Source organism: Calypte anna, chromosome 6 (assembly GCF_003957555.1).
Source record: "Calypte anna isolate BGI_N300 chromosome 6, bCalAnn1_v1.p, whole genome shotgun sequence".
Taxonomy (NCBI): domain Eukaryota; kingdom Metazoa; phylum Chordata; class Aves; order Apodiformes; family Trochilidae; genus Calypte; species Calypte anna.
The window spans coordinates 29987521-30013248 of NC_044252.1; the positions used below are offsets into that span (position 1 = coordinate 29987521).

Sequence of the window (25728 nt, forward strand, 5' to 3'; positions counted from 1 at the left end):
CAGTAAATAAAGTCTAGGGCCACACATTGAACCAGAGGAGAAAACGAAAGGCTGAATAGCTGCTCATTAAGTAAGCACTGTCTGTCCTCTGCCTTGAATGAGGTGAAGGTCCTGTGGGAAAACCCAGTTTGCAGTGATGTAATTAGAGACTGGACCAGAACGCACAGAGGGTGAGGAACGGCATTCAAGAGACACAGACAACTTTAATTGAGGTTTTCCCTCGGTTTTGAGGCTTAACTTTTGCAACCTCAGTCCCATTCCTTTAGTAATTTGGGGTGTGTCAATGTAACGCTACAGCAGAATTCTTCCTTGTGGTGTGCTGTGTCTCAGAAAAGAAAAAAAATATTCTTTAATCAAAAGTGAATGTGTTGCATGACTTCCCATTTGCTTCCCATGCTGCCACGGTTCATTGCTTCTTCCCTGCGGGTGGAATGGAGACTGTTGAAGTCCAATGGCCTCAACCATGGGCTCCTTATTCAATGTGGCATGGAAGCAGCAGGGATTTCCTTGTCCCTGGCTAGAGCCCTGCATACTTTGCCTCTTCCATGCGAGTAGGATGACATTAATCCACGTTGGTTTTCTCAGCAAGCAATGAAATTTCCACCACTGCAATGTTGGGGGAGGAAGACTCCTCCTCAAAGGGGACCAGGAGAAAATGCATGAATGGGAAGTTCCTGCCAAGACAGGAACACTACACTCGAGTGTGTCTGAAATGTTGGGCACAGAGAGTAAATAAGCCCCATGACAGGTCTAGCCTAAATACCCAGCACTTCCATGGCAAGTAGCCCATACTTTCACCGACCTTGGCATCATGACGAGGATAATATTTTTGCAAGGATGAACTGCACTCCAACAATGTCTCTAATGTTTCAGTGTCGTTGCAAACATGCTTTCCTTTCAGATCAGCAATGTGGCTCTTCTTTTCCATACCCTTTTTTTCCCTTTTCCTTTCATAGAAGTACGTTTTATGTGTCTGCTGAAGAGGAAATCCCTGTCTTCATTGCAGTCCCTGGGCTCACCTGAGGACTTAGGAGACAGTGCACCCCAGTCTTGGGGATGGAGGTGTTAACCTTTATCTGATGGTTCTCATCCACCTACTCTGGGTGATTCTGCTCTGGCAGGGGGGTTTGGACTCGATGATCTTTTGAGGTCACTTCCAACCCCTAAAATTCTGTGATTCCAGCCTCACTTACTCTACTTTTGTTGCTACATCTTACTCAAAGGAGAATCTGCTTATCTCTAGGGGTATCATTTCATGGGGCAATCTTGACTTCCACTTTTTGTGAACTCCTCCCAGCAACTTGCACTCACTAATGAAGTAACAGAATCAGCTAGCTATGCAGATGGCCCATAGAATATTTCTGGTGAAGCAACAGCTTGCTTTAAATGTCCAAGCCCCAAAAATCTATATACAGCATCTACTTCCCCCATTCTGGAGATCTGCATAAAGGTACAAGCACAAGAAGCTACTCTTTTTGGTGGTTGAATTGAAAGGACAGCCCTAGAGGGGATCCTATTCCTCAGGAAAAGGGTCTTAAGAGTGCTTTATCTCTGAGAATAACTTCACTTTTATGGTCACAGAGCTGAAGCTTCACACAGAGAGAAGGGGGAGTCACCCAACTGATAAAAGGCAAGGTGAGCTGTTGCTGAGCTCCCACACTTGGAAATAAGCCCATCCTTATTTTTAGCCTGATCCACCCCACACCTCCCTTTACATTCTTCACCAGAATAACTTGGGAACAGGTTTCTCAAAGGCTTAATGACATCTAGGTGTGATGCTGCTCTTAACACACCACTACTGTTCTTCACCATGTATTGGTCTGGTATAGACACTCATGAGATAATGGGGTTAGATTTTAGTGGGTTTTTTAATGCTCTTCTTATTTGATGAAGTCTGTACAGAGGTCCTGTTCATACCCTTGGGTGAAGCAATGTCTGAGTGGGTCAGGACTTGGCTGGAAGGGTGCTGGAGAACACTTCAAACATGCATTAGGATCTCAGTTATTGATGTATTCCTTCAGATCCAAAATAGAGTACGAATGAGTGTTAAGTATCATCTTCCAAGTGAGAAGTCTGCTCATGTTTTCAGTACATAAATACCATAGCAGTAATTATGTTGGCAACCCTAGTTGAAGTTCTTGTTAATTTTGTCTTCTGTCTGCTAAAATTCCTTCAGCAGCTTTGGAGGTGTTAGTCTGGGCTTCTTGTTTTGCAGAGGCTTTATTTTGTGTTGCTGAACATTTGTGGTTGTATGTTGAAATTTAGGAGACAAAATGTTATGGGGAAAAAAAAAACCCACTTTATAAGGTTAAGATGTTATTCATAATACAGTGTGAAACTAAACCAAGGAATTTCAGTTTAACTGCAAAAAAAAATCTAAATATTAGAATAACCTTTAAGTTTATGAAAGTACTCAGTTTGCCTATGACAAAACAGTTTTCATAGGAATGAAGAGGAAGTTCTCTCTAAAATTGCATATTTTTTTTTAGTCCTGAGTAAGACTGTTCATGGATCTTGTGTCTGGACACCACCTGCCACACTCTCTTACATTCATCTCAGTAATTTGGCATGAGGAGATCCTTGGTACTGCAGACTTCTGTCAAGGAGAAAAAAAATACTTTCCATTGGCAATCCCCCTCTTGCACTAAAAGTTCCTTTTAGTGTATTTGGGGCTTCTAAATGACTTGAAAATCTCCTTTCCATTATTCAGATCAATTTTACTCAGCAGCTCAGCCCCTTTGCACCCACTTAGAGAAAGCTGTCACTCAGCAGGCAGGCAAATCATCCTGCAAATGCAAAACCAAGGCAAAGTCAGTGTCTGTGTTATTAGGTGTAGATCCCTTGTACTTGGGCCGAAGATCCAGTGAAATGGTAATTTAGCAATATTGTCAAAGGTCAGTGATATCCCTTAAAATTGCTGAGGATCTATTCATTTTTTTCTTTGATTATTTAGGATGATGGTTGAGCTTATTTTGCTTTTTTTTTTTATTAAGGCTGGGATTGAGAAACACTTAGGAAAAACAACTGACTAGTGCAAGATCGTGGAGTTCTGTTGTACTCGAGGCTTGGGGTTTCAAAACATCAGAAGAAAAACTGAAAGCACCAAAAAAAAAAAAAAAAAAAGATACTTTTAACAATGAAGTGATAACCAGTGCCATCTTATTAAAGGTCACCAATAAAACAGATGAGATGTTCAGACCTTGCAGTGGCTCCTGAGTGGCATGCAGAGGTAGTAATCCCTGTGAATAGTTTTATTATGTGCCTGTCAGCAACGTATGCTGCTTAAATGCATTAAATATGCATTTGCAGAGTGCCTGTGCTGGTGGCTGTGTGCAGTCTCCCATTTTATTGACCCAATAAAGGTTCAGTCTTGACGGCTGCTTCGGTTTCTGTCCAGGCTGGGTTAGAAGTCAAAGAGTAGTTTTGCAGAAGTCTTTTGGTCTGGAGAAAGCGATTCACAAGATGTCTCCTTTAGTTTCCTGGAATCGAGATGTTTATTTTGTGCTATGTACAACAGCAACAGTTCTGTAGATTTCATAACCTTAAACATTCAAATTACAACTTTTACTGACATTTTCTTTCAGCACGTATTACTCAGACTATCACCAGGCAGGAGTCTAAATAACAGCACGAGACAGAAAGCTTGGTATTTCAGTTAAAATCTTAGAGCCTGGACATAAAAGTCCCAAATTAAAATAAATAAACAAATAAATCTCAATAGCTACCTTCTTTGAGGACAAATCATCCAGTTCTGTCATCCCAAAATGAACAAAATGAGAACAACCGAGTGTTTGTTCCCTGAATTTCCCAGGACTTTCCTGAGGTGAGCTTTCATATTTGTTTGGGGGATTTTTTCCATTCCCCTGGCATTGCCACAGACACATTGTTGGAAGTCATTTAAGGAGATAAAGGCAAACTCCTTTTCTAGGGGTGGCAGTGATGGTTGTGGTGTGGGCAGCCCTTCCCCTAGGGCTGCAGAACAAGCACCACATTCAAGGGCTGGGAGATTTTGGTGATGGTGCCTCCATCCTCTGTGATCTGTGTGAAATAGTTTGGAAGTTCACCATGCCCTGAATAGCTTTGTGAGCCATGAAGACAGCAGTTCAGACACTTCTCAGGAAACCTCACCAAAGGCATTGGTCCAGGAGCATGTCTTTTTCAAGTATTATTTATCAGGGTGGTACCCAGCTTGCTACTAGTAGTTAGGATATTTTTAACTAGAAGTGTAACATACTTGTCCATCTATCTGTCAGTCTCCCTGCTCTTTCCTGATTTTTGTTTCCTTTCTATGCACTGTTATGCTAACTGGTAGCCAAATGCAGAAGAAAGAATGTGTTTAAGGACATGGTACCTAATAATTCCAGTTTAAAAAAATATTTGGAAATATTCCCACTGCACATTCACCATCCAGATTCCTTGGCAATTAATCATGGTGCACACATTTCCACTGTCATAGTGATCAGAGACAGACTGAGGGTTTAATTCATGTAAATTGAGCTTGAGGGAGGTGGGAAAATGAGGCATGATCCAAGACCCACGGGAATTTATGGGAGTCTTTCCATCCATTTCAGCAGGCTTGAAGGACACTCTCATTATTTGTAGCAATTATTTGTTGTCTTTCCATGCACCCTGTGCTTCATACAACAATATTTTTGCTTCTATGATCTGAAAGAGATAAAACATTAAAGGTGAGCTCCATCTTCTCAAGATAAACTCCTCCTGGCCCTGCAGTATCTGCAATCTGCTTCTTTTGCTGGACTTGAGCAATGACCCAGGTGGAAAGGATGCAATTGCCTGAATGAGTAACTTTTAGAAGATAACACAAGTGTTGGAGGAGGGCTGGGATAACTCAGCAGACTACTTCAGACTTTGTTGGGATGGGAATTTGTCTTCCACTGGCAAAGAGCCTGGCCTCAGGGCAGAGCATTCACCCTTCACCACTTGATTTTATGCTCCTGGCACAAGGCTGGGTGAGCAAATGTCTCCCCTGAGACAGCTGAAGGTCCCTCCCCAGGCTCTGTTTTTGGATGCAGTGTCTATATTGAGCTCACTGGGTCTCATTTGAGCTTCTTGCTGTTGCTGCTACAAAAAGGGTGGGTGGGTTGTTAACCCTCCTGCCAAAATCTTTGTCCAAAATCAACAGAGCCACATAGGCATTCTGGTTCAAGTACTCCTGCAAACATATTTATGCAACTGTTTGTGGGATTTGACTTTCAAATAAAATTCCATGAGCAAAGCTCCAGTACAGCTGCTTTCAAAAAAACAAGTGAGAAGATCCACATATATCACTGAGGTGTGTTTAGCTGTGAATTTGTTACAATATTCTCTGAACATTTTTTTCCATATTGGTCCAGCTCTAAGGTTTGGACTGTTTCCATCTTCTCATGGAAAGAGTGGAAATAAGGCAAGTTATACAAAGGAAAAGCTGTCTGCATCTGAATAATTACATTAGATGTTTGATGATCTGGAGATTACATTTTGTTTGCTTTAAAAAAGGCAGCTGACAAGCAGACAAATTGTTGGCAGGACTTAAAACCAGTTTGGGGCAATTCCATTGTCTCACGTAGCTTGATTGCATTTGTATTTTTAATTAATTAAACTCAGCCAGTGCCAAAGCAATGCTCACTGGAACAGCACAGATGAGGGGCTCCAAGTTTTTTTTTGTAGCAAATCATAAATTCAAGGGGAGAAAATCAACCAAGACCAAAGAGCTTCTTCTCTGGAGCTTCATCTGCAAGGTCTAGAGCTTCCTATAGCAATGCAGTGCTGGTTTTCACTGCAGACCAAGCTGCTGTTTAAAATAAGGAATCTATCAGGCTGTCATTCTGTCATAAATAGTAACAATTTCCATATTTTATTAAAAATAAAGAGATGAAATGCTTATTGTTAAGAGGGAGTGTGCTTTTGCCACTAGCAACACAACTTCATCCCAAAACCTTGGCCTCAGAACTTCTGTCCTGCACCTGCACAACTTTGGCCCTGCCAAGATAAACTCTCTCCAAGACAGGAGCTACATCATCATTTTTTAATCTCAGTGAAGTGCCAGGTGAAGTTATAGAGCTGTATCATGTATAAAAAGACTCTGCTGTGCTCTCTTGGACTAAATTTCCACTCTGGGAGTTTGCAAGGAAATTGCAAGGAGCCACAGGGCTCTCCAGTTGTATCCAGTAGTTAATCTGCTTTGAGTCAAGGTAGTGCTGTTAGCATCGTTTTATACATGCAGCATGGCACTGGGGTCTGCAGGCTGCAGAACATTAGTTGTACTGCTAACTGAATTCCCCCAGGAGCCTGAATGCTTGTGTTAGGCTTTTATAACATGACTTACTGCCACAGATCCTGGGATTTTTTTTTTGAATGAACTGAAACGAGGCGTTTTTGTTCCTGTCTTTGCATTCTCCAACTATCTGGCTTGCCTCACTTTTGAAATGCATTCATTGCTGGAGACAGGGCAAGTGGAGAGTCCTTAGCAGCTCCACAACAGGTTGATATATTGAAAAGCAAACAAACAAAAAAACCAAAGAAAATAAACCTTCAAAAAAAAAAAAATAAAAAACCAAACCAAAACAAACACAAACAAACAAAACAAAACAAAACAAAAACAAACAAACAAACAAACAAAAAAAACCCAAAAAAAACCAAAACCAAAAACCTAACCTAAAAAGCCCAAACCAAACCAAAAAGCAGACAAAAAGGACAAGCAAATTTCCTCTCTGTTGCTTCTTCCAATTCTGCAACATTCCAAAGGAAGAGAAAAGGGACTTAAACACAGACCCTATGAGGAGAGGCTGAGGGAGCTGGGGGTGTTGAGGCTGGAGAAGAGGAGGCTCAGGGGAGACCTCATCACTCTCTCCAACTCCCTGAAAGGAGGCTGGAGCCAGGGGGGGATTGGGCTCTTTTCCCAGGCAACTCTCAGCAAGACAAGAGGGCAGGGTCTTAAGTTGTGCCAGGGGAAGTTTAGGTTGGAGATTAGAAAGAATTTCTTTCTGGAGAGGGTGATCAGGCATTGGAATGGGCTGCCCAGGGAAGTAGTGGATTCTCCGTGTCTGGAGATATTTAAAAAGAGACTGGATGTGGCACTCAGTGCCATGGTCTAGCAACCGCAACGATGGTTCAAGGGTTGGACTTGATGATCTCTGAGGTCCCTTCCCACCCAGCCAATTCTATGATTCTATGATTCTATGAAAGTCCCTCACTGCCTTATTGTATGTGTACTTGGCCAGTTTGAACAGCAATAACCATGCTTCTTCATCAGAAATGGGCCCATATTTTCAGATTCTCAAAGAAAGAAACCTGATATGTTTTTCACTCCAAGTGCATGGATTCCCATCAGTCTGTGAAGTTGTGACTGACCATCACATCTCTGGTCCTGAAGGCCATGCAAATCAGAAGGTAATAAATGGGTCTGCAGAAGTGTTAACATGACCAATCCCAGGATTTTGCTTTTGAACACAAAGATTAACTTTTGCATTGAAGCATTTTTATTAGAGATGGAAAGCCATCTTTTGTAGAATGCAAGAGCTAATGTTCCAGAATCTCAGATTATTCTGAAATACAAGAGCAACGCAGACACTGTTAATAATGCAATCAAAGCAATTTAAATCCTTTTAAAGCATCCACAAAGGGTCTTTTGATAAGAAGCAACTTTCATCATCCTCAAAGTCTAGGCAGTATAGTATGTTCTGTTTGTTAAGTTTATAGCACTTTAGGATGGAGAAGAGCAGCAGTAAATTATAAGAGATATTTATAAGCACTGGTGTTAGACTTGCTGGTTTTAGATGGGGAATGTATTGCTACAGCTCTAAAAGGAATTATTCAGTGTCTAAAGATGTGATTTGTTTTCCATTAGTACCCTGAATAGACACCAAACAACTTTAAAGGCTTTGGTTTTCATTTTTTGACAAAAAAAGAGAAAATTGCTAGCAGTGCACACTGTGCAATGGGCTGTGATGGACTTCTTAGTTCAATGCATATTTTTTAACCTTGCTTTTAGTTCCTGCTTTTGTCCTCCTTTTCACTGTGTGCCACTGGAAGAGAGCTTACATGTAGAAAACAAGGATGGGGGAAAAACAGAAGTGGTTTTAGGTTTGGGCTGGGGTGGTTCGGATCTCTTTTAACAGAGTTTGTATGAGGAGGGAGGTTTGCAATGCTGGGACATCTCTCACTGAAATTTTCATCCATCCCAGGGCTGGTGAGAAACACTTTGACAGGTCTCAGCCTCTTGGAAAAAAGGAAGATTTAGTTTTGGTGTGCTAACAAGTCTTAAAAACTGACTGCTAAGCCCTTCGGACTCTGGTGCTGCTCCCTGTTGTCAAGCCTGAGTGTAGAGACTGAGGGTTCCCTCTTATTCCAAAGCTTTTTTCTTGTTCTTTCTGTTGTTAGGGACTAAAGCAGGCCAGAGGAAAAGAACAGCAGATAAATAATAAACTTGGGTCAGCATCTGTTTGAAATATTTTGATTCAGCTTAAAAAAAAAAAAAAAAAAAAGAAAAGAGAAGATGTGTTCTCATCTTGGGTCACTGAGCATGAGGATCAACTAAATCTTCCTATATCCCCTGTGAGGTTTCTGGGTTTTAAGGAGGGAATTGTTTTGGTTAATTTGATTTTTGTTCAATTTGGGGTTTTGTTGGGGTTTTTTTTTTGTTGGTTGGTTGGGTTGGTTGGGTTGGTTTCAGGGTTTTTGAGGCAGCAAAATTTGGATTTCATTCAGTTCCATTTGGATTTCATTCAGTTTTAATCCAGGTTGATTTAATGCCAAGGAGAGGAGAGATCCAGAGGCCATGTCCAACATGGCACATGTCTTCTTAGTGATCCTCCATGAATTTCTTCAAAATATCTGCTCTGGGGGTTCCAATACATTTGAGAATAAAATGCTGCTGAACAGATAGCACATGAGTCCAATCATTGGCCACATCAGTAATAACCAAGAAGCCAAAAAGATGTCCCTGGCTTTTGTAGACTTGAATATAGAGATTTAAACTGAGCTCATCCCTCCCCACAAACATCTACAGGAGGAAACCTCAACCAGCTGGCTGCAGATGTTGTCCTAGTAGTCCTTCAAAATGGGTGCTTCTGCCCAGACCCAGAAGTACAGCTTTCCAGAGCAGTCTTGTTTAGACACCTGCAGTTTACACAGAATTAAATGGCCTCAGAAAAAAGTGGGTTTCAGTCAAAAAGCCTCACCCAGCTTTGTAGTTCACCACGAACCCATCAAAACCCACAGGTATGTTGCAAATGGGAAAGAGGAGGGGGGATCTGGTCCCTCTGCAGACTGCTGTTTCTGCCCCAAATGTCTAAGGTGACTTTGAGCCAGAAAAAAAAATGCTAGGTATTTAAGTGGGAAATTAAAGTGAAAAAAATTTTCACAAGGTACAGGGAGTTTTTTCTCTAATAAAATATTAGATCTTTTCCCTTCTTACTTAAAAGTCAGAGATTTTATCAGCAACATACCTTGGTTTGTGGTATTCACTTCATTGATGGTATGTTTTGACCAGTGTGAAATTTAACTAACAGGACTAATTTTCCTAGGCATGTGCTTAGGTATTTTTCAGCATCTTACTGGAATATGTGTCAGGGAACAAATTTGGCCACAGACTTTGAATGGTGATGGTGTTATCTGTGTGCAGGTGTAACTATTTTGGTATATTCTGTGTACTGGAAGTAGCATTTCAGTCCATAAGCTATGAAGTAAAGGGAAAAATGAGTCAGTAGAATTTAAAGGTTATTTATCTTTATCTTATGGATGTTTATGATGACATTTTGTATAATACCTTTTCTATATTAATCTGTGTTGTTACTGTTAGGAAGATAAAGAATCCACTTGCATGCAGACTTTGTTTGCCAGTGATACTTTCTAAATAAAGAGTTTGGCATCAGTGAGAGGTGACTTCTTTCCTAGGGCTCTGACCCACTCAGCTTTTCATCCCCATTTTGGGTGACTTTGCAGGTGTTAAACAGGCTTGTGCTGAAACAGGAGGATCTGACTACCAAAGATACCACTCTTGGAGCTGTTTTAGTTACACTTCATCATCCTAAGCATATGGTTTCGCTTCCAAGTGTTTAACATTTCCATTTCCTCAGGAAATCATTTTTTCTATTTTTTTAAACTTTTGAAACTGGATGGATATTTTTACTGGCAGGCAAGAGCGAGAGCAACACGATGCTTAACCCCAGCTCCAGGAGCCCCTGGAGTGGTACCCACCCACTTCTCCATCTCCTCCCCTTGGGACCACAGCTTGGGGTGCTTCAGCCAGGTCTTCAGGGTGCAGCTGAAGCAGTTCTGCTTTCCTTGCTATAATAAAACTATGCACTCCTTTTTTCTCCTTCAGTTGAGAGAGGTGTTTTTCTTTCCTAGTCCCTCCCCTCCCCGGGGCCCATGCATCCCAAGAATTAGCTGAGAGCAGACTCCTTTAGTGAGGCCAATGGCAAGATCAGGGCCCAAGAAAATATTTTGTGTCACCTACAAGGAATGAAAGCAATTGCATCATGTATTTATTGTCTGTAGTGGTATATCCAGCAATGAAACAAACATGACCCCAGGAGTGGATGGCTCCAGGGAACTGCTCTGGTTCTTGTGTTTTCAGAGATTATTTCTGGTATTTCCTTTTTCCTCATCACAAATGGGTCACCCTCCTCACATGCTGACCAACTTGTGTACCTTAGGAGGAAGTCTGTGCTTGTCTCTTCTTTATGTTTCATTTGTCCACATAGTTAATAGCATTTAGCTACTTGTTTTCTTTTCCTGCTCTGCTGTAAAGTTATTGGATGGGCAATTTTCTTGCCTCTTTAGCTGATACCACTTGCCCTGTTGTTTGAAGAGCATCCTCTGCTACAATGAGGGCCAGCATGCCATAACAACTGTGCTAAGCTGACTGCATTTTGTACAACAAGCATTGCCACTGAGCATCAAATAGTCCTGTACAAGAGGTAATAGAGGGCAAACAAGCTTATGACTGTATGTGTTCCTTTGTGGTTTATTCTGTTACAAATTCAGACACTTGTAGGGCTTTTTTTGCGTGAGGATGATTGCTGTGGGTTTGGGCTTCCAGAGGGACTGGGTTTGGGATGGCCATCAGGCAGGTTGTGTGCTGCCCATATTCAGGGTTTGGATTTTATTCATGCCCTCAGAAGAGTCAGTTACTCAAGGCAGCAGAAAGCAGCATCAGACAGATGTAGCTGAACTTCCAGACATCCCAGAAGAAGCTCACCTGAGCTGCACAGGCTCTGGCTTTCTGCTGGATTCTAGGAGGTTGTGAGTTGCTGTTTTCATCCACTCAGACTCTTTCCTAACTCTGTATCTGAACATTGTGTTGTCTGCACATTCCTTCAGTAATTACACTGTCACTTAAAAAGCTACTTAGTGAGCAGCACCCACAGGGACAACCCCAGGGCTGCTCAGCACTCGAGGAGCCTGCTGGCTTTCTCAGTGTGTGTCTGTTGAGATGTTCCATGTTGGAAGCTCCAGTCTGTGCAAAGAAACCAGTGCCATGGGCTGGGAGTTAGGTAGACTGGAGGTGAAATTAGGATTTACACAGTGGATTTGATCCCATTTTATTTACTAGAGAGTATCAAAATATTGCAGGCTTCTGTCAAGTTTGAGTGATTTCCTGATCCGAAATAGACTGACAGCACCAACCACAAAATGGTGCTGGTTGTTCCAGACTGCTTCAGAAGTCACCACCCTGTAGGTGCTTCAGGGACCTCTCCCTGATGTACCTGCACACAGATCTAGCACTGGCCAAGCACTCTCCTTCCTCATACAAGTGGCAGCTTTGAGGGCTTCTGCCCATTTGCCTCCCAGCTACAGGTCACCAAGTCCAACATCTCCGTTTTCCATTCAGGAAGCAGTTCCTGGGTTTGCAGGACATGGTCCCCAGGTGATGAGTGAGTCCTTCAGCTAGAAGCCTCCATGGCAAGGGCAAGCTCCTTCACAGCCATGTGCCTGCAGACCATAGAATCACTGAATGGTTTGGGTCAGAAGGGACCTTAAAGCTCATCCAGTTCCAACCCCCCTGCCATGGGCAGGGACACCTCCCACCAGCCCAGGTTGCTCCAAGCCCCATCCAATCTGTCCTTCAGCACTTCCAGGGATGGGGCAGCCACAGCTTCTCTGGGCAACCTGGGCCAGGATGGTGAGATGTCACCACCCTCATAGTGAAGGATTTCTTCCTAATGTCTGATGTAAATCTCCCCTCCTTCACATTAAAGCCATTTCCCCTTGTCCTATTGCTACATGCCCTTGGAGTGGATGGAGCTGAAGGGCACAGGGGAACAAAGGAAAGTGGTAGTGAAAGACATGGCAGAAGTGACTTTAGAACAGGGAAAGAAGTAACCAAGGCTCTGACAACTTGTGTGGGTTTCCTATGTCTGTTTGCAGTGCTATGTTATGTGTTTAGAAGCTGGTTGTTTCCATAATAACAGCAAGTGCCATATGGCAAGGAGGAGGGTGGTGAGAGGAACTCTCAAGGAAACACAGTATGGTGTTTGACATGTGTGTGCTTCTAGAGGAATAACGTGTCTCAGGCAAGAACTGCTGCTCCAAACAGGCTGGAGGGTTGCTGTTCTCACCAGAAAAATATCCAACCCCCTGAGGATTTGTACTGGTGTAGTGCCAGCTAACGATGCCTGCCCTTCTCCTGTGTTTTCCTACATGTTTTCCTACTGTCAGTCCTTGTGATGCTTTCCTTTGGGATGATGGTTCTGGATGCACCAGCACAGGGCATGGCATTTAAAGAAGATGGTCCATAAAGGGGCACTGTGTGCAACTGAAACCAGCTAAATGCCATTCCTTAATGCTCAGCAAGCAAACAGCAGGCATTTTGAAGCTTTTGAAAATAGGGACTTGTTTAGGGATTTTTTAGCAGGGAGTGGGTTGAGCATTTCCAGAGACTGGAAGCGCTGCATATCTAGGAAGCATCCAGGAAGGTCTTCACAAATTCCATCTCTCCCTACCCTTTAATGTATGACTCACATTTCAAGGACTTGTAATTGGTTCCTCACATCCCCATGCTGAGCAGTACCTTTGCAGAGTGCAGATATTTCCACCACCGAAAAATATGAAATTATTTTTCCATAATAACTGAATGGATTTCGTGAGGATTTCACCAACACAAGCTTCCTAAAATTGAACCTCTCCTGTGTCTTATGGCCATTAATTACATGTTGTGTTTGGACACCTGAAGCGCAGCAGTGGGGAGAAGGCAGCAGTTCTGATTTGAGGTCATCTCTCTGCACTCACTTGCAATGCTTTAAACTCCTAATCAACCCAAAAGGCAAAGCTCTTCTCATTTTCATGCTTCTCTTCTTCTCTTTATTGCCTCTAGAGAGAGATTACTGCAGCATATGTGAAAAGCAGCCGATTGGAAGGCTTCTCTTTCGGCAGTTCTGTGAAACTCGACCTGAGCTTGAGTGCTGCATTAGGTTCCTTGACTCGGTGGTAAGTCAATTCTTGTGATATTTTGGGGTGCTTCACAGCTCTCCCCTGACAGAGGAGACTCCCCTGGCCCCAAGAAATCACTGTTTCACGGGGGGTGTGTCTATATTTAATGCACCTGAGCAAGCACCAGATGGGGCTGACTTTGTTGGCATCCCGGCATCGCTGGCAGAAGAGGGGGAAATGCTATATGCGGGGTGGGTCCCAGCCTCAGGGAACAGGAGACACTGGAAAGGGGGAAGGACAGACACCTCAGCTGGCACAGCCTCCTTTTGTGTCAATTCCCAGGCAGCTGGGCTGCTGTGACTAACATCTTTTGATGTGGGTGAAGTCTGCAGTGCTGGGAGGCACTGAGAGGGAGGGGAAGATGATGAATGGGCTGACAAGAGAAGATGAGGAGTATGATAACACCAACATCAATCTCTTGCCAAGCCTTTTCATCAGCAGACTTCAGGGTGATTTCCAAAGGACATCCTAATTCTTATCCCCGTTTTTCAAATAGAAAAACAGAGGCACAGGGTACAGTGGTTGACTTGGTGGAAGTCACCATGAAACAAATCTGTTCAATTTTCCACCCCAGTGAGTTATCAGCTAGCCCGACCCCGAGCAGCCCTGGGGGACTTGATGCTCTTTCTCAAGCTGACAGCACTTGGCCATGTGTAGAGCCAATGGGAGCAGCTGCTCCCAGGAGAAGTCTCTCCGTGGCTTTCTTGCTGGGAGCCTGCAGAAGGGTTGGGTATTGAGGAAATAAAAGGCTAAATTGTACCAGAAAGGAAGATTGAACTTGTCACTGCTGAGTGTGAGTGTCCAGGGGGCTTCTCACTGACCCTGACAGAAAAAAGCAAAATTATGCAAACCAAGAGGAATACAGATTCTTCTGTTTGTGCTCTGGTTAAGTAATTCTGAAGTACAGGCAGATATAAGCATTGCACTGAAGTAGTATGAGGTATGGGAGAGGACATGTGGTCACTTCAGGTTTATTGCAGTATCTACAGCAGATCCACAGCATTTCAGAAAGCACTGGGTAAAGGCCTGTTCACATCAATTTCACTAACATCCCATCAATTTGGGTCACAACTTGTACCTGATGTTCCCAACACCTGTCATGCTTTTCCCCAGTGGAAAGCTTAAGCTATTAAGGTATTGGAAGCTACTACACCTGATAAATGTTCCATGTGGCTGTCTGTGCTCCAGGCCAACAAGCAGGGGGATAGTTTGGGTACACTGAGTGTGTTTGTTCTGCACCATCTCCTGACGAGGTGTCTGCCACTGATGAAACACCACACACCCATCTGAGGGAGACATTCCTGCAGAAAAGCTCCATAACTCGTGATACCCACAGCCCTGAGGAGATGTGTGATGGCCATCACTGTCAGAAGCCACAGAAATCCTTCCAGGGACAGCAAAACAAAAGCCTTTTTTCCGAGTGGTTTTCATTTCAGACAGCACAGACAGATCCATCCCCAGTTTGGAGAGGGTTAGCAAGACTCTTCTTTTCTCACGCCTCCTCGCAGTGGCAGGCATCACACTTTGGTTCCAGCAGTGCCCAGAGGCTGGGGGAGAACAAACCCACATTGTCTGAGCCCTGCACACTCCTGGCAGCAGGCTCTCAGGACCAGCCACTCCAGCTGACCTCTGTGTCCCCCATCCTTCTTGGTGTCCCCAGTGTCACCAGCCCCAGTGATAACCTCAGGGCTGGCCTGGGCTCACAGCTGCAGTACTGCCCAGCAGCATCTCCCAGCTTCTCCCAGTAGCACTGGGGGAATTCCCTCCAGCTGTGGGAATGGAGGACACTGTGTCATTGCAGTCTCAGGAAGCCCCGTGGGGCAGTGCCAAGCACTCAGACTCTGTGTCCTCCCCAGCATCCCTGTAGCACAGGTGTCACTGCTCTTGTTTTAAAGCTTCTCTGAGCAATCTGATGTCCCCAAGTGTGTGCAGCCACCCCCACCTTGCTTCTGCAGACTGGAAATGCCCTCTGTACCTTCACTGTGTCAGTGATCTGTTCCCAGTTAGGCTTAGACTGGCAGTACATGGATAAAATGCCTGGCTGTGTGGAGCTCTGTATATTTATTCTTTCTCTTTCCATTTTAACACTAATTAACAGCAGCCTCCTTTGTCTATTGATTTCAAATTCTGTACAAGCTTGCTTCCAGCCCCTGAAAAATCCCTGCATTAGGCAACATTTAGGTCGAGCAGCACAGCCCATAGCCATTAAATTGGATGATTGCTACTGAAATTCACCCAGCGGGGTCACACTGCACTGAGTGAGTAGTGGGATTCAGGCCAAGTCCTGCATTAGGCAAAAAAGTCCTATAATGGGACCAGAAGCTTGACTTTACAGCCTTATTCTGAGACCACCAGGAATGTGAAACTCTTTGGAGACCACCTGTAAGAAGCCTGGAGCAGAAAAAGCCATGAGCCTCTGTTTTCTTTTGACAAGTTATTTTTTTGTAACACAAGATGCAAAACGTAGCTTTTGTATTATATCAATTCAAGAGAAAAAAATTAATAATGGAAGAAAATGTAGGTGTTCACTAGAGGCTCACAGAGATGTTTGCTCATTGAGACTTAGGACCACCAGTCTTCTATGGAGCAGAGCTAAGTGACTTCTCCAGATGACACCAAAGTCACTGGCCAGAAATTGATGCTGCCTGATTTTTAATACAGTCTTTTAATCAATGCACTCAACTGCTTGCAAAGAAAGCAGTGATCTGGGCTTCTGAGAGGAAATCAGAACCCGAGTCAGACACTCAACCAACAGCCTCCATTGACATTGTTAAGTTTTGCAAGCTCTCTCTCACCCCTTGGTTTCCAAAGGCTGGTAAAATTCTACCATATCTTGGAGAACAGAATACATGAAGAGGAAATAACTGTATCTCCTCTTTGCTGGACATTTATTTCATTTATTTGCTGTTAACTAACCTGGTCTGATGTATTCTCCTGCAAATGCAATTATAGCAGCAATCTGAGGGTTTTTGTCTGTGCAGCTAAGCAGTTGTTAGGCTGCTCCCTGAAGAAAAAAGGATTTGTGTCATTAAATTTTGCATGCATGTAGGTGTGTATCTGTCAGTTCCCTCTGAAACCTGTGAATACCTTGGCCAATTTCAACCAGTCACTGAGATGAAAGAAGCTTGAAGTTTGTAGACGTTTTCCAAGAACAGTGCTTGGGTAATTAGCCACCATCTATCCATTGTAAAACAGGCTGCAAACAGACATGGTTTGGCCTCAACATCAAATTATAAAAACAACAAAAGCAAAGAGATGCAGAGCTTTGCAGTGCAGTGCTGGGGAAGCTGAGGGTGTTGGGTTCCCAGCACTGCTGTGGGACCAGTGAGGAGCCATCACTCTGTCTGTCTGTCTGTCTGTCTGCTGGGAAATGGGGCAGCAATAACCCATTCTCCTCACCGTTACGGTAAGGCTATAAAGCCAGAGAGCCATCTCTTCTTACGGATATTGTGCAAACAATTTCATGACAGAGGTCCTGACCTGGCTAGATAAAATATCCAGTAAGAAGTAGCACTGGCTGCAGCTTCTGCCTCTGAATGCATTGCATGCTTATCTGTGCATGTAAGCACAAAGATCTCCCAGAAATAGTTCACCAAACCCTCATGTAGCCATTCAGGTGAAGGAACTATGTGAACATAAACTATTATCATTAAGCAGAGATGGTTTGTGATTAAATCAACTCCCCTATAAACCCTTAGCAAAGAATTCATGCACAGCCCTAAAGCACAGTTTGTTGTGCTTACAAGTATTTTAGCAACATCATGCAACTTCGGAGCTGCTGAAAGATGGCTGGTGAAATAAAGTGTGAGGGGATACATTTCCTGTGCTGAAAGGCAGATCTGTGAGTAAGGAATCTGCTAGCAAGGCATGTTCCCTTCCCCACAATCCATGCCTCCAGTGCAAGAACATGGAAATTCAGCAGGGACCCCTTGCCCATGTCCCCTTCTCAACAGCATGTTCCCCATGTGCTCACTCCTGATGCTTTTCTTCTCCTCTCCTCTCCTCTCCTCTCCTCTCCTCTCCTCTCCTCTCCTCTCCTCTCCTCTCCTCTCCTCTCCTCTCCTCTCCTCTCCTCTCCTCTCCTCTCCTCTCCTCTCCTCTCCTCTCCTCTCTTCTCCTCTCTTCTCTCCTTTTGTGTACCAGTATAACAAAGACTTTAGCTTCTGGACTCCCTTTCCTGCTTCATCTACTCACATTCCTAATTCTTTTAATTTTTATTTTGTTTTCCAGAGATGGGCTTTTAACATTTTAACGTGGACCAGATTTAGATTGACCAGAGGAGAATGTGGTTAATTCCAGTCAAGGAGAATATAACCTTACATTATTTTCTCTATAACCTGTATGATGTTTTTTCTTTGCACTGTAGTCACTCCATCCTCTGGAAGAAAATATTCCCACTGCCTCTCCACGTATTTTCTGCTTGTGTTGTCAGGGCATTTGGCCAGGGGTGAGAGGTACAATCGCCTCAGGTGGGCTTTTCAGCTGTATGCTTGAGTACACATTACACTTGTCTGGAGTAAAAGGATGAGTGAGCATCCATTTAATGCCATTTGTAAAATCCCTGTCTCGCTGTTAGGGAGATGTCATTTGGTTAAGTCCCTTGCATGCTATATAAACCATCTGTGTTTGAGTGCCTTAAAGCTGTTCAAGGCTTTTCCCATCAGAAATGCCAGTTTGTTGATACCAACAAACTCATTAACTCAAAAAGTGTTTTTAAACAGTCAAAAGGGCTATTTTTGCCCTGCAATGTGAAAAATGTGGTTTCCAAGTCCACTTTTCATTTAAAAAAATGTGAGTTACTGTGAACCCCAGCTGTTTGGATCTTGCCTTCCAATTTGCAGTCACAGCTTTTAAATCTCCAGTGGAGGCAAGTGCAAGGGCAGGCACTTGAGCACAGAGCAATAACGGGGCAGAACCTGGAGGTGGAGGAAGGAGTGACCAGGAGATGGAGCAGAGAGAAAATCTGGGAGAGGTGGGAGCTGATAAAGCAGTGGTGTGAAGTTCATAGGATCATCCAGGTTGGAAAGGATCTCTGAGATCATCAAGTCCAACCCTTAATCCATTACCACTGTGGTTACCACCAAGCGCCACATCAGTCTCCTCCTAAAAACCTCCAGGGATGGAGAATCCCCCCCTCCCTGGGCAGCCCATTCCAATGCCTGAAATTGGATCCAAAACTCAGTAGCCAAAACCACTCTGCTAGGAGCCTGCTCCAGTCTCCTGGTGGGTACAAGACACCAACTCTTGTGACCGTGCCATGATCCTACAGTGACCTGTGGTGGGAGTGTCCCCCCATATCATCAGAGCCATCCCTTGGGCTCTGTTTTTTTGCAATTTTCACTTATTTTTCAAGCCATACCCCAAGAATACAAGCACAGGGTGGGAAGGCAGCAGCAAATGGTGCCCGGCCCATGTCCTTATATTGGGATGGAAGGAGCTTCCCTGCAGCTCATCCCTCATCATCGGGGTGATCAGAAATCCTCCCCTCCTCCATGAGGGATGAATTAGGGCCCCGTCTGACCTAACCAGGGCATGGAGAAGCTCTTGAGACTCCAGGAACCTCAAAAGAGATGCCTGGATTCATCAAAGGAAGATATTTGGTGCCACGTGGATTTTCAGTAGAGAGGTTCTTGCTGACCATCAGGGATTTGCAAGTTGCATCCCTGCTTTTGGGTCTGGTGGATGAAGGGGATGCTGCATCCTGTGACTGCCACACAAGATGGAGGGCTGAGGGCCTTGGGATGCTTCCCAGGCTGGCGGGCGTGGGGCAGTCACTCTCTGCTTAGGGGGGCGATTCTCCCGTGGCAACAGGCTAGAAATGTGTAGCTCTAAAGTGGTGAAATAACAACGGATTTAGGAACAAAATGGTTTGGATCGGACCAGGCTCGGAACCACCCGGGCGGTGGCGGTGCCTGAGGGGAGAGGCAGGTGAGTCAGGTGACCTGGATGGACCAATCACAGCGCTCCTGCCCAGGGCGCGGCCAAAGAAATGGCACCTGAGGGAGAAATCACCTCAGGCTGGGCTGGAGAGGGACGGGGGTGTTGGGGCTGTCCTGGCTGCCTCCACTCCTGATATATTCCTGGAGAATGTTCCCTGGGACAAGTCGCCTTCTGCCTCCGCAGGCAGGACTGACTTGGCTGCTCCAAGGCTGCTGTGGGCTGTCACTGGCACCCTCGTCCAGAGCTGAGCCCTCCTTGGGGCTTTTGTGCTTGGGGAGAAGCTGCCAGCTGAGGAGTGCGGGTTCTGCAGTTATGTATTTGTGTGTATTTGTAATTCGCCGTCGTTATTAGTAGTTCGCTAAACCTAGTGGTGTTTGGGGATTTTTTTCCCCAACCTTAAAGTCTCCCTCTCTTATTCCCCGTTTTGGCTTGCCCAGGGAGGGTAATAGGGCAATAATCTGTCACCTGTTTACTGGCTAAAACTGTGACAAAAGTGAAATGGGCTTCTGATACTTGAGCTACAGTGAAACCAACACTGTTCTCAGTTGGAGTTTATGGTTCCTTCTCACACACTCCCTTGTCTGTCACTTCCAACCCTCCCCACAATGTCATATTTTCTGAGGAAGTCACAAGCAAGTGTAATTAAATTTTCCTTTTATTCCTTCCCAGCTACCTTGGCATAGAATTAGATACTCTGTAGGTGTGTGTGTGTGTGAATTTAGCTCTGCAAATGTTGGATCCCATCAGGAACTGCATTTCAAAACACGGATCCGAGTTCCTGCTGAACTTCTGCCACGTCCTGGTCTGTCCTGTTTTGCTGTGTGCAGCACGGTTTGGTTGGTGTGTAAATCTAATGGGATATCTGTGGCAAAAGGACACGGAATTTTTTGAGAGGTCTGTGGTGCGTTCACATTGTAGATGAAGACTTTGAATCAGGTGGTGTGTCCTAGGGAGCTAATATATTACCAGAATTCAGAGCCTGAAATCAAACAAAGGGAAGATAAATGGTTATTATTGGATAAATTATAACTAGCATTGGGTGGAGAACTCAGAAGGTGTCCCAAATGGCTTCTTGGAGAGCCAAGGAGTTCTCCTTTCTTTGTAGACAGTTAGATTTTAAGTACAATTACATTCTTTTGTGAAGATACACTAGTATATTCTACTGAGATACAGTGTTTGTTTACTTACATTATATTTACTTATATTTACTTACTGGTTAAGAACTGGCTGGAGAGCCTGGTCCAGAGAGTGGTGCTGAACAGGGCTGCATCAAAATGGCGGCCGGTCACTAGTGGTGTCCCCCAGGGATCAGTGTTGGGCCCAGTTCTGTTCAATATCTTCATTGATGATTTAGATGACGGGATTGAGTCCATTATCAGCAAGTCTGCAGGTGACACTAAGCTTGGGGGGAGTGTGGATCAGCTGGAAGGCAGGAGGGCTCTGCAGAGGGACCTGGACAGACTGGAGAGTTGGGATGATTCCAATGGGATGAGGTTCAACATGGCCAAGTGCCGGGTCCTGCTCTTTGGCCACAACAACCCCATGGGGAGCTCCAGGGTGGGCACAGAGTGGTTGGAGAGCAGCCAGACAGAGAGGGACCTGGGAGTTTGGATTGACAGGAAGCTGAACATGAGCCAGCAGTGTGCCCAGGTGGCCAAGAAGGCCAATGGCATCCTGGCCTGGATCAGGAACAGCGTGGCCAGCAGGTCCAGGGAGGGGATTCTGCCCCTGTGCTCAGCCCTGGTGAGGCCACAGCTTGAGTCCTGTGTCCAGTTCTGGGCCCCTCAGTTCAGGAAGGAGATTGAGGTCCTGGAGCAGGCCCAAAGGAGGCAACTGGGCTGGTGAAGGGATCCAGCACAGATCCTATGAGGAGAGGCTGAGGGAGCTGGGGGTGTTCAGCCTGAAGAAGAGGAGGCTCAGGGGAGACCTCATCACTCTCTACAACTCCCTGAAAGAAGGTTGGAGCCAGGGGGGGGTTGGGCTCTTTTCCCAGGCAACTCTCAGCAAGACAAGAGGGCAGGGTCTCAAGTTGTGCCAGAGGAGGTTTAGGTTGGAGATTAGAAAGAATTTCTTTCTGGAGAGGGTGATCAGGCATTGGAATGGGCTGCCTGGGGAGGTGGTGGACTCTTCGTCCCTGGAGACATTTAAAAAGCGACTCGATATGGCACTCAGTGCCATAGTCTAGTGACTGTGGCCGTAGTTGATCAAGGGTTGGACTCGATGATCTCTGAGGTCCCTTCCAACCCAGCCTATTCTATGATAGGTGAAAGCCTATTCTATGATAGGGCTGGTGAAAGCACTAGAGCACAGACCCTATGAGGAGAGGCTGAGGGAGCTGGGGGTGTTCAGGCTGGAGAAGAGGAGGCTCAGGGGAGACCTCATCACTCTCTCCAACTCCCTGAAAGGAGGTTGGAGCCAGGGGGGGGTTGGGCTCTTTTCCCAGGCAACTCTCAGCAAGACAAGAGGGCAGGGTCTCAAGTTGTGCCAGGGGAGGTTTAGGTTGGAGATTAGAAAGAATTTCTTTCTGGAGAGGGTGATCAGGCATTGGAATGGGCTGCCCAGGGAAGTAGTGGATTCTCCGTGTCTGGAGATATTTCAAAAGAGCCTGGATGTGGCACTCAGTGCCATGGGCTGGGAACTGCAGCGGGAGTGGATCAAGGGTGGACTTGATGATCTCTGAGGTCCCTTCCAACCCAGCCAATTCTATGATTCTATGATATTAAAATAGATTGATTATGTTTTCTAGTAAAATACATTGTTTCTGTTTTCTTCTATGATACCTTGCTTTGTTGTCTTCTGTTAAGATACATTGTTTCTGTTTCTTTTACGTGAAAAACGCCTCTTTTGCGAACCAAACCATAAAATGTAAGGTCCAACAAAGAAGCAACTTCGACCTTTTAAAAAATTGATGCTGTTACTCTTGCCATTGCTTTATTCCTTAGCAAGGAATGATGGAGAAAAATGCTGTTAAAATGCTGTAAACATTTGAGAGTGACTGAGCTTTAAAAGCTGAAATGACCCATGCTCAGATACCATCTAAAAGGCCAGGAAATTGGATGAAAGTGTTTTGGTTTATTTTTTTTTTTTTAGAAAAAACCCCTTGTATTAAGTTTTATGAGAAGGTAATCAGTTCATCCTCAAATTGGTCACTAAAGCAAAAGCAGTGCACTTGTGGTTTTTAGCTTTCAGTCTATTTATCATCATCAGCACAGGAATCTCTTTTATTTGCAGTGATTGTCATTTCCCACAACAAATCAGGAGCATTTTTCTGGACTGTTCAAGCAACCTGCTGGGTGTGTATAAATATATAGCCTCAGACTTAAGCTGCAATAGCTAAATCAGCACTGCCCAGATAGATGGGTAATAGCATTATTACTACGTTGTGGTTTTTATGTCATTCCTAGCTCTGCTTAGCTAGGATATCCATTACAGCCTGCCTTTGGATTTATTGCAGCAAGCTCAGAGTAGTAAATACATCTTCCAGTGGGCAAGAGTTTTGAAATTTGTTCTTCCAAGTGTTCAGTCTGATTTACTTTTTGTTTGTTTGGGTTTTTTGGGTTTTTGGGGGGGTTTTGTTTGGTTTTTGTTTTTTGGGGTTTTTTTTTTGTGTGTGTGGTTTTTGTTTGTTTGTTTTTCTTTTTTGTTCTTGTTTTTGGGGTTGGTTTTTTGTTTTGTTTTGTTTTGTTTTTTTTATTTTTTAAACTTCCTCCTCATTAATCACAGCAGACAGCTTGTATTGGACCAGGTTACTTGATTGGTTTGGCAGGATTCTCTGGGATCCTTTTTCTAATACAAGCACTCATGGAAGCTGTTACTCTGTCTTCTTTTTATATATATATATATCTTTCTGGAAAAATATTTTGATCTCAAAGCTAAAGCTTTGTGCCCTGGGCAGTACCAAGTGGGAATGTCTCTAAGAACCTGTTGTCACTCAGCCACTGGGGTGCCATGCAGTGTGTGTTCCTTTCAAACACCTGCCATGGATCCAGGTTTCCCTGGATTAATGTTTTTGTGGTGCACAAGTGATATTTCCTTTGATTCTTATGTAAAAGTTGTCCTGAAACTCATCAAAAGTCTGTAATGCTGCAGTTCATAGAATACTCAGAATTTTAAAATGCAGATAAACCTGGGGGAAGGGAATGTGGTGCTCTCTCTTTTTTTTATTTTTTAAGGCACTGAGGAAGTCCAAGAGAATTTTGCCTCCAGTGTCTGCTTCTCTAAATGGTCTCTCTTATCCTGGTGTAAGGAGTAGACTCCTAAATCAGCTTCTGGAGGGATCATGAGAAGTGGGGCAAATCCCTGCTCTGTAGGAAGGGTGTCAGAACAAGGGGAAGACCTAAAAAATAAGAACTTATTCAATCAAAAAGCCTACTGAAGGGGCTCACCTGGGGCTTGAAATAACACTGCAAAAATTAACACACATTCCCTCTCTCTACTAGGCAAAGGAACAATTTTACCTTTTGTGTCCATCTTCCCTTTGAGCAAACCCAAATAGATTTGCCATCTGGAGGCACTGAATGCTTTCTGAAAGCTGGCTTGGCAAGGCTATGGAATAGGAATGAATTGCATTCTATTGGTGTTAATTAAGAGCCATAATCTCTGAAAATGCACCACTAGGCTTTGGTTAAAATGTAGTGGAAAGGTTTTTAACAGGATAAATACCATCAAAAAAAGGTATTTATGCTTCTGATGTTTCAGACAGGACATTCCTTTAAGGCCACATCCAAAACAAAGTTATAATGGTGAAATATGAGTGCAAATATTGACTTTTTTTTTTTTTTAATCTGTTCCAGGCAGAATATGAAATTGCTCCAGATGAAAAGCTGGGAGAGAAAGGAAAGGAAATCATGATGAAATACCTCACCCCAGAGGTAAGGGGAATCCAAAGTGGCATTACTGAAAGACTGCTCCAGGGCACACCTTTGCTAAACAAGGTAGTTATAGGCTTTGTAAATCAGAGTCCTAAAATCTATGGTGGCAATCTCCAGTGAATAAACCTGCAGGTCTGATGCAGAGAGAGAAAAAGAAATTATAATCCAATACAGAAATTGACTTTCAAGGATAACTTGAGCTAACTGGGACTTCATTCATCTGGAGATGAACAAGGGGCTTCATGGTTTGGAGATGCTCTCACCACTCTTGTTCCCCTTGCTGTGGGTTTGTCACCCTTGCATCTCTTGGGGCTGTTGGTAGGAGGGGAGCTCCTGGTAGGAGCTGTGTCCACAGGATGCTGCTCCAAACAGAACTACAGATGTGGGAATTTTGGACAGGCTGTACCAAAACCACCCTTTTTGGGGGCTGTTTTGATCATTAGCTGACTGACGATGTTTAACTTTGCAACAAAAGTCACTGCCAGTAAGCAGTCAACATCCAGCTTCAAAGGAAAGAACAATCCTAGGATTTCTCCTAAGTTGCTTTCACAAGAGCAATTGAGACATACAATTGCTGCTTCAACTGTTTTACAAGAGAAATACATCTGACCTTCAGGAGAATTGGCTGCATTTTTGTCAGATGCCTTTCTAGAGTCTTTAAATGGTACAATATGTTTTGGAGGTGCAGGGGCAGAGCAGACCATTTTTTATTTTTTTTTCCAGTCAGTCATTTTCCTACAATAAATTTCAGTGCAGACTTTCAGTTATCTCAGGCTGTGTTTTGGGATCTGGTTCCATTTACTGAGCCTGGCCAGTTTCATGTGCAGCCATTGAGCACTGCCAGTGTGAGATCCTGCTGCCTATTCTGTAGGGGCATGAAGTTCCACTGCTTTTTAACTCCACCAGAGTCACCATTTGTCTTAAAATTTCTGCCAGCAGAGGAATGAGGGACAAATACTGAGGGGAAGTGTTTTCCAGTTCTCTAGTTCTCATCTGGATATGGAGAAAGGTACTTTGCTGAGAGCAGGGCTAGTAAAGTGAGAGACAGAGGCTACTGCTTCGTTGCAGCCAGTCTGGGGCAGGTTTCCAGATGCCAGATCCTTCCCTTCTCTCTCATGGCACTCTTGTCCATTTGCCAGGAATCCCTTAGTGCAGCAGAAGCACTCTGAGCAGTTTATTGAGGTAAGTGAATGTGCAGTGAAGTCTAATCTGAGAGCAGTTGTTTCATCAAGAAAAAGTGGTGGTGTTGCAGGAAGGGAAATTACTGAGACTCTGGAGTTTCAATTTTCTGACATACTCTGCACTTCATATTTGACTTATGTGCCTGGTTTTTTGGTTGGGTTTTTTTTTTTTCAGTCATAAAATGGACACTGGATATTTACAGTCTCTTCTAAAACTTTTCTGGTATTTGCAAATTGCCTTAAGGTCTTTGGGCAGAAGGAAACACAAAGTTTTACTCCTTCACTTGTAATCTAAATTTGCC

The 25728-nt window shown here is 44.1% G+C and overlaps 1 protein-coding gene across 1 annotated transcript in view; it reads left to right on the forward strand.

The window, feature by feature from the left end:
• Nucleotides 1–25728, forward strand: part of GRK5 (G protein-coupled receptor kinase 5) — a 95670-nt gene that overhangs the window by 25668 nt on the left and 44274 nt on the right. Inside the window, exon 2 of the mRNA XM_030453381.1 lies at nt 24168–24245. Within this exon, the coding sequence (XP_030309241.1) occupies nt 24222–24245 (24 nt within the window). The 5' untranslated portion in view covers nt 24168–24221. The remainder of the gene's footprint in view (nt 1–24167; nt 24246–25728) is intronic.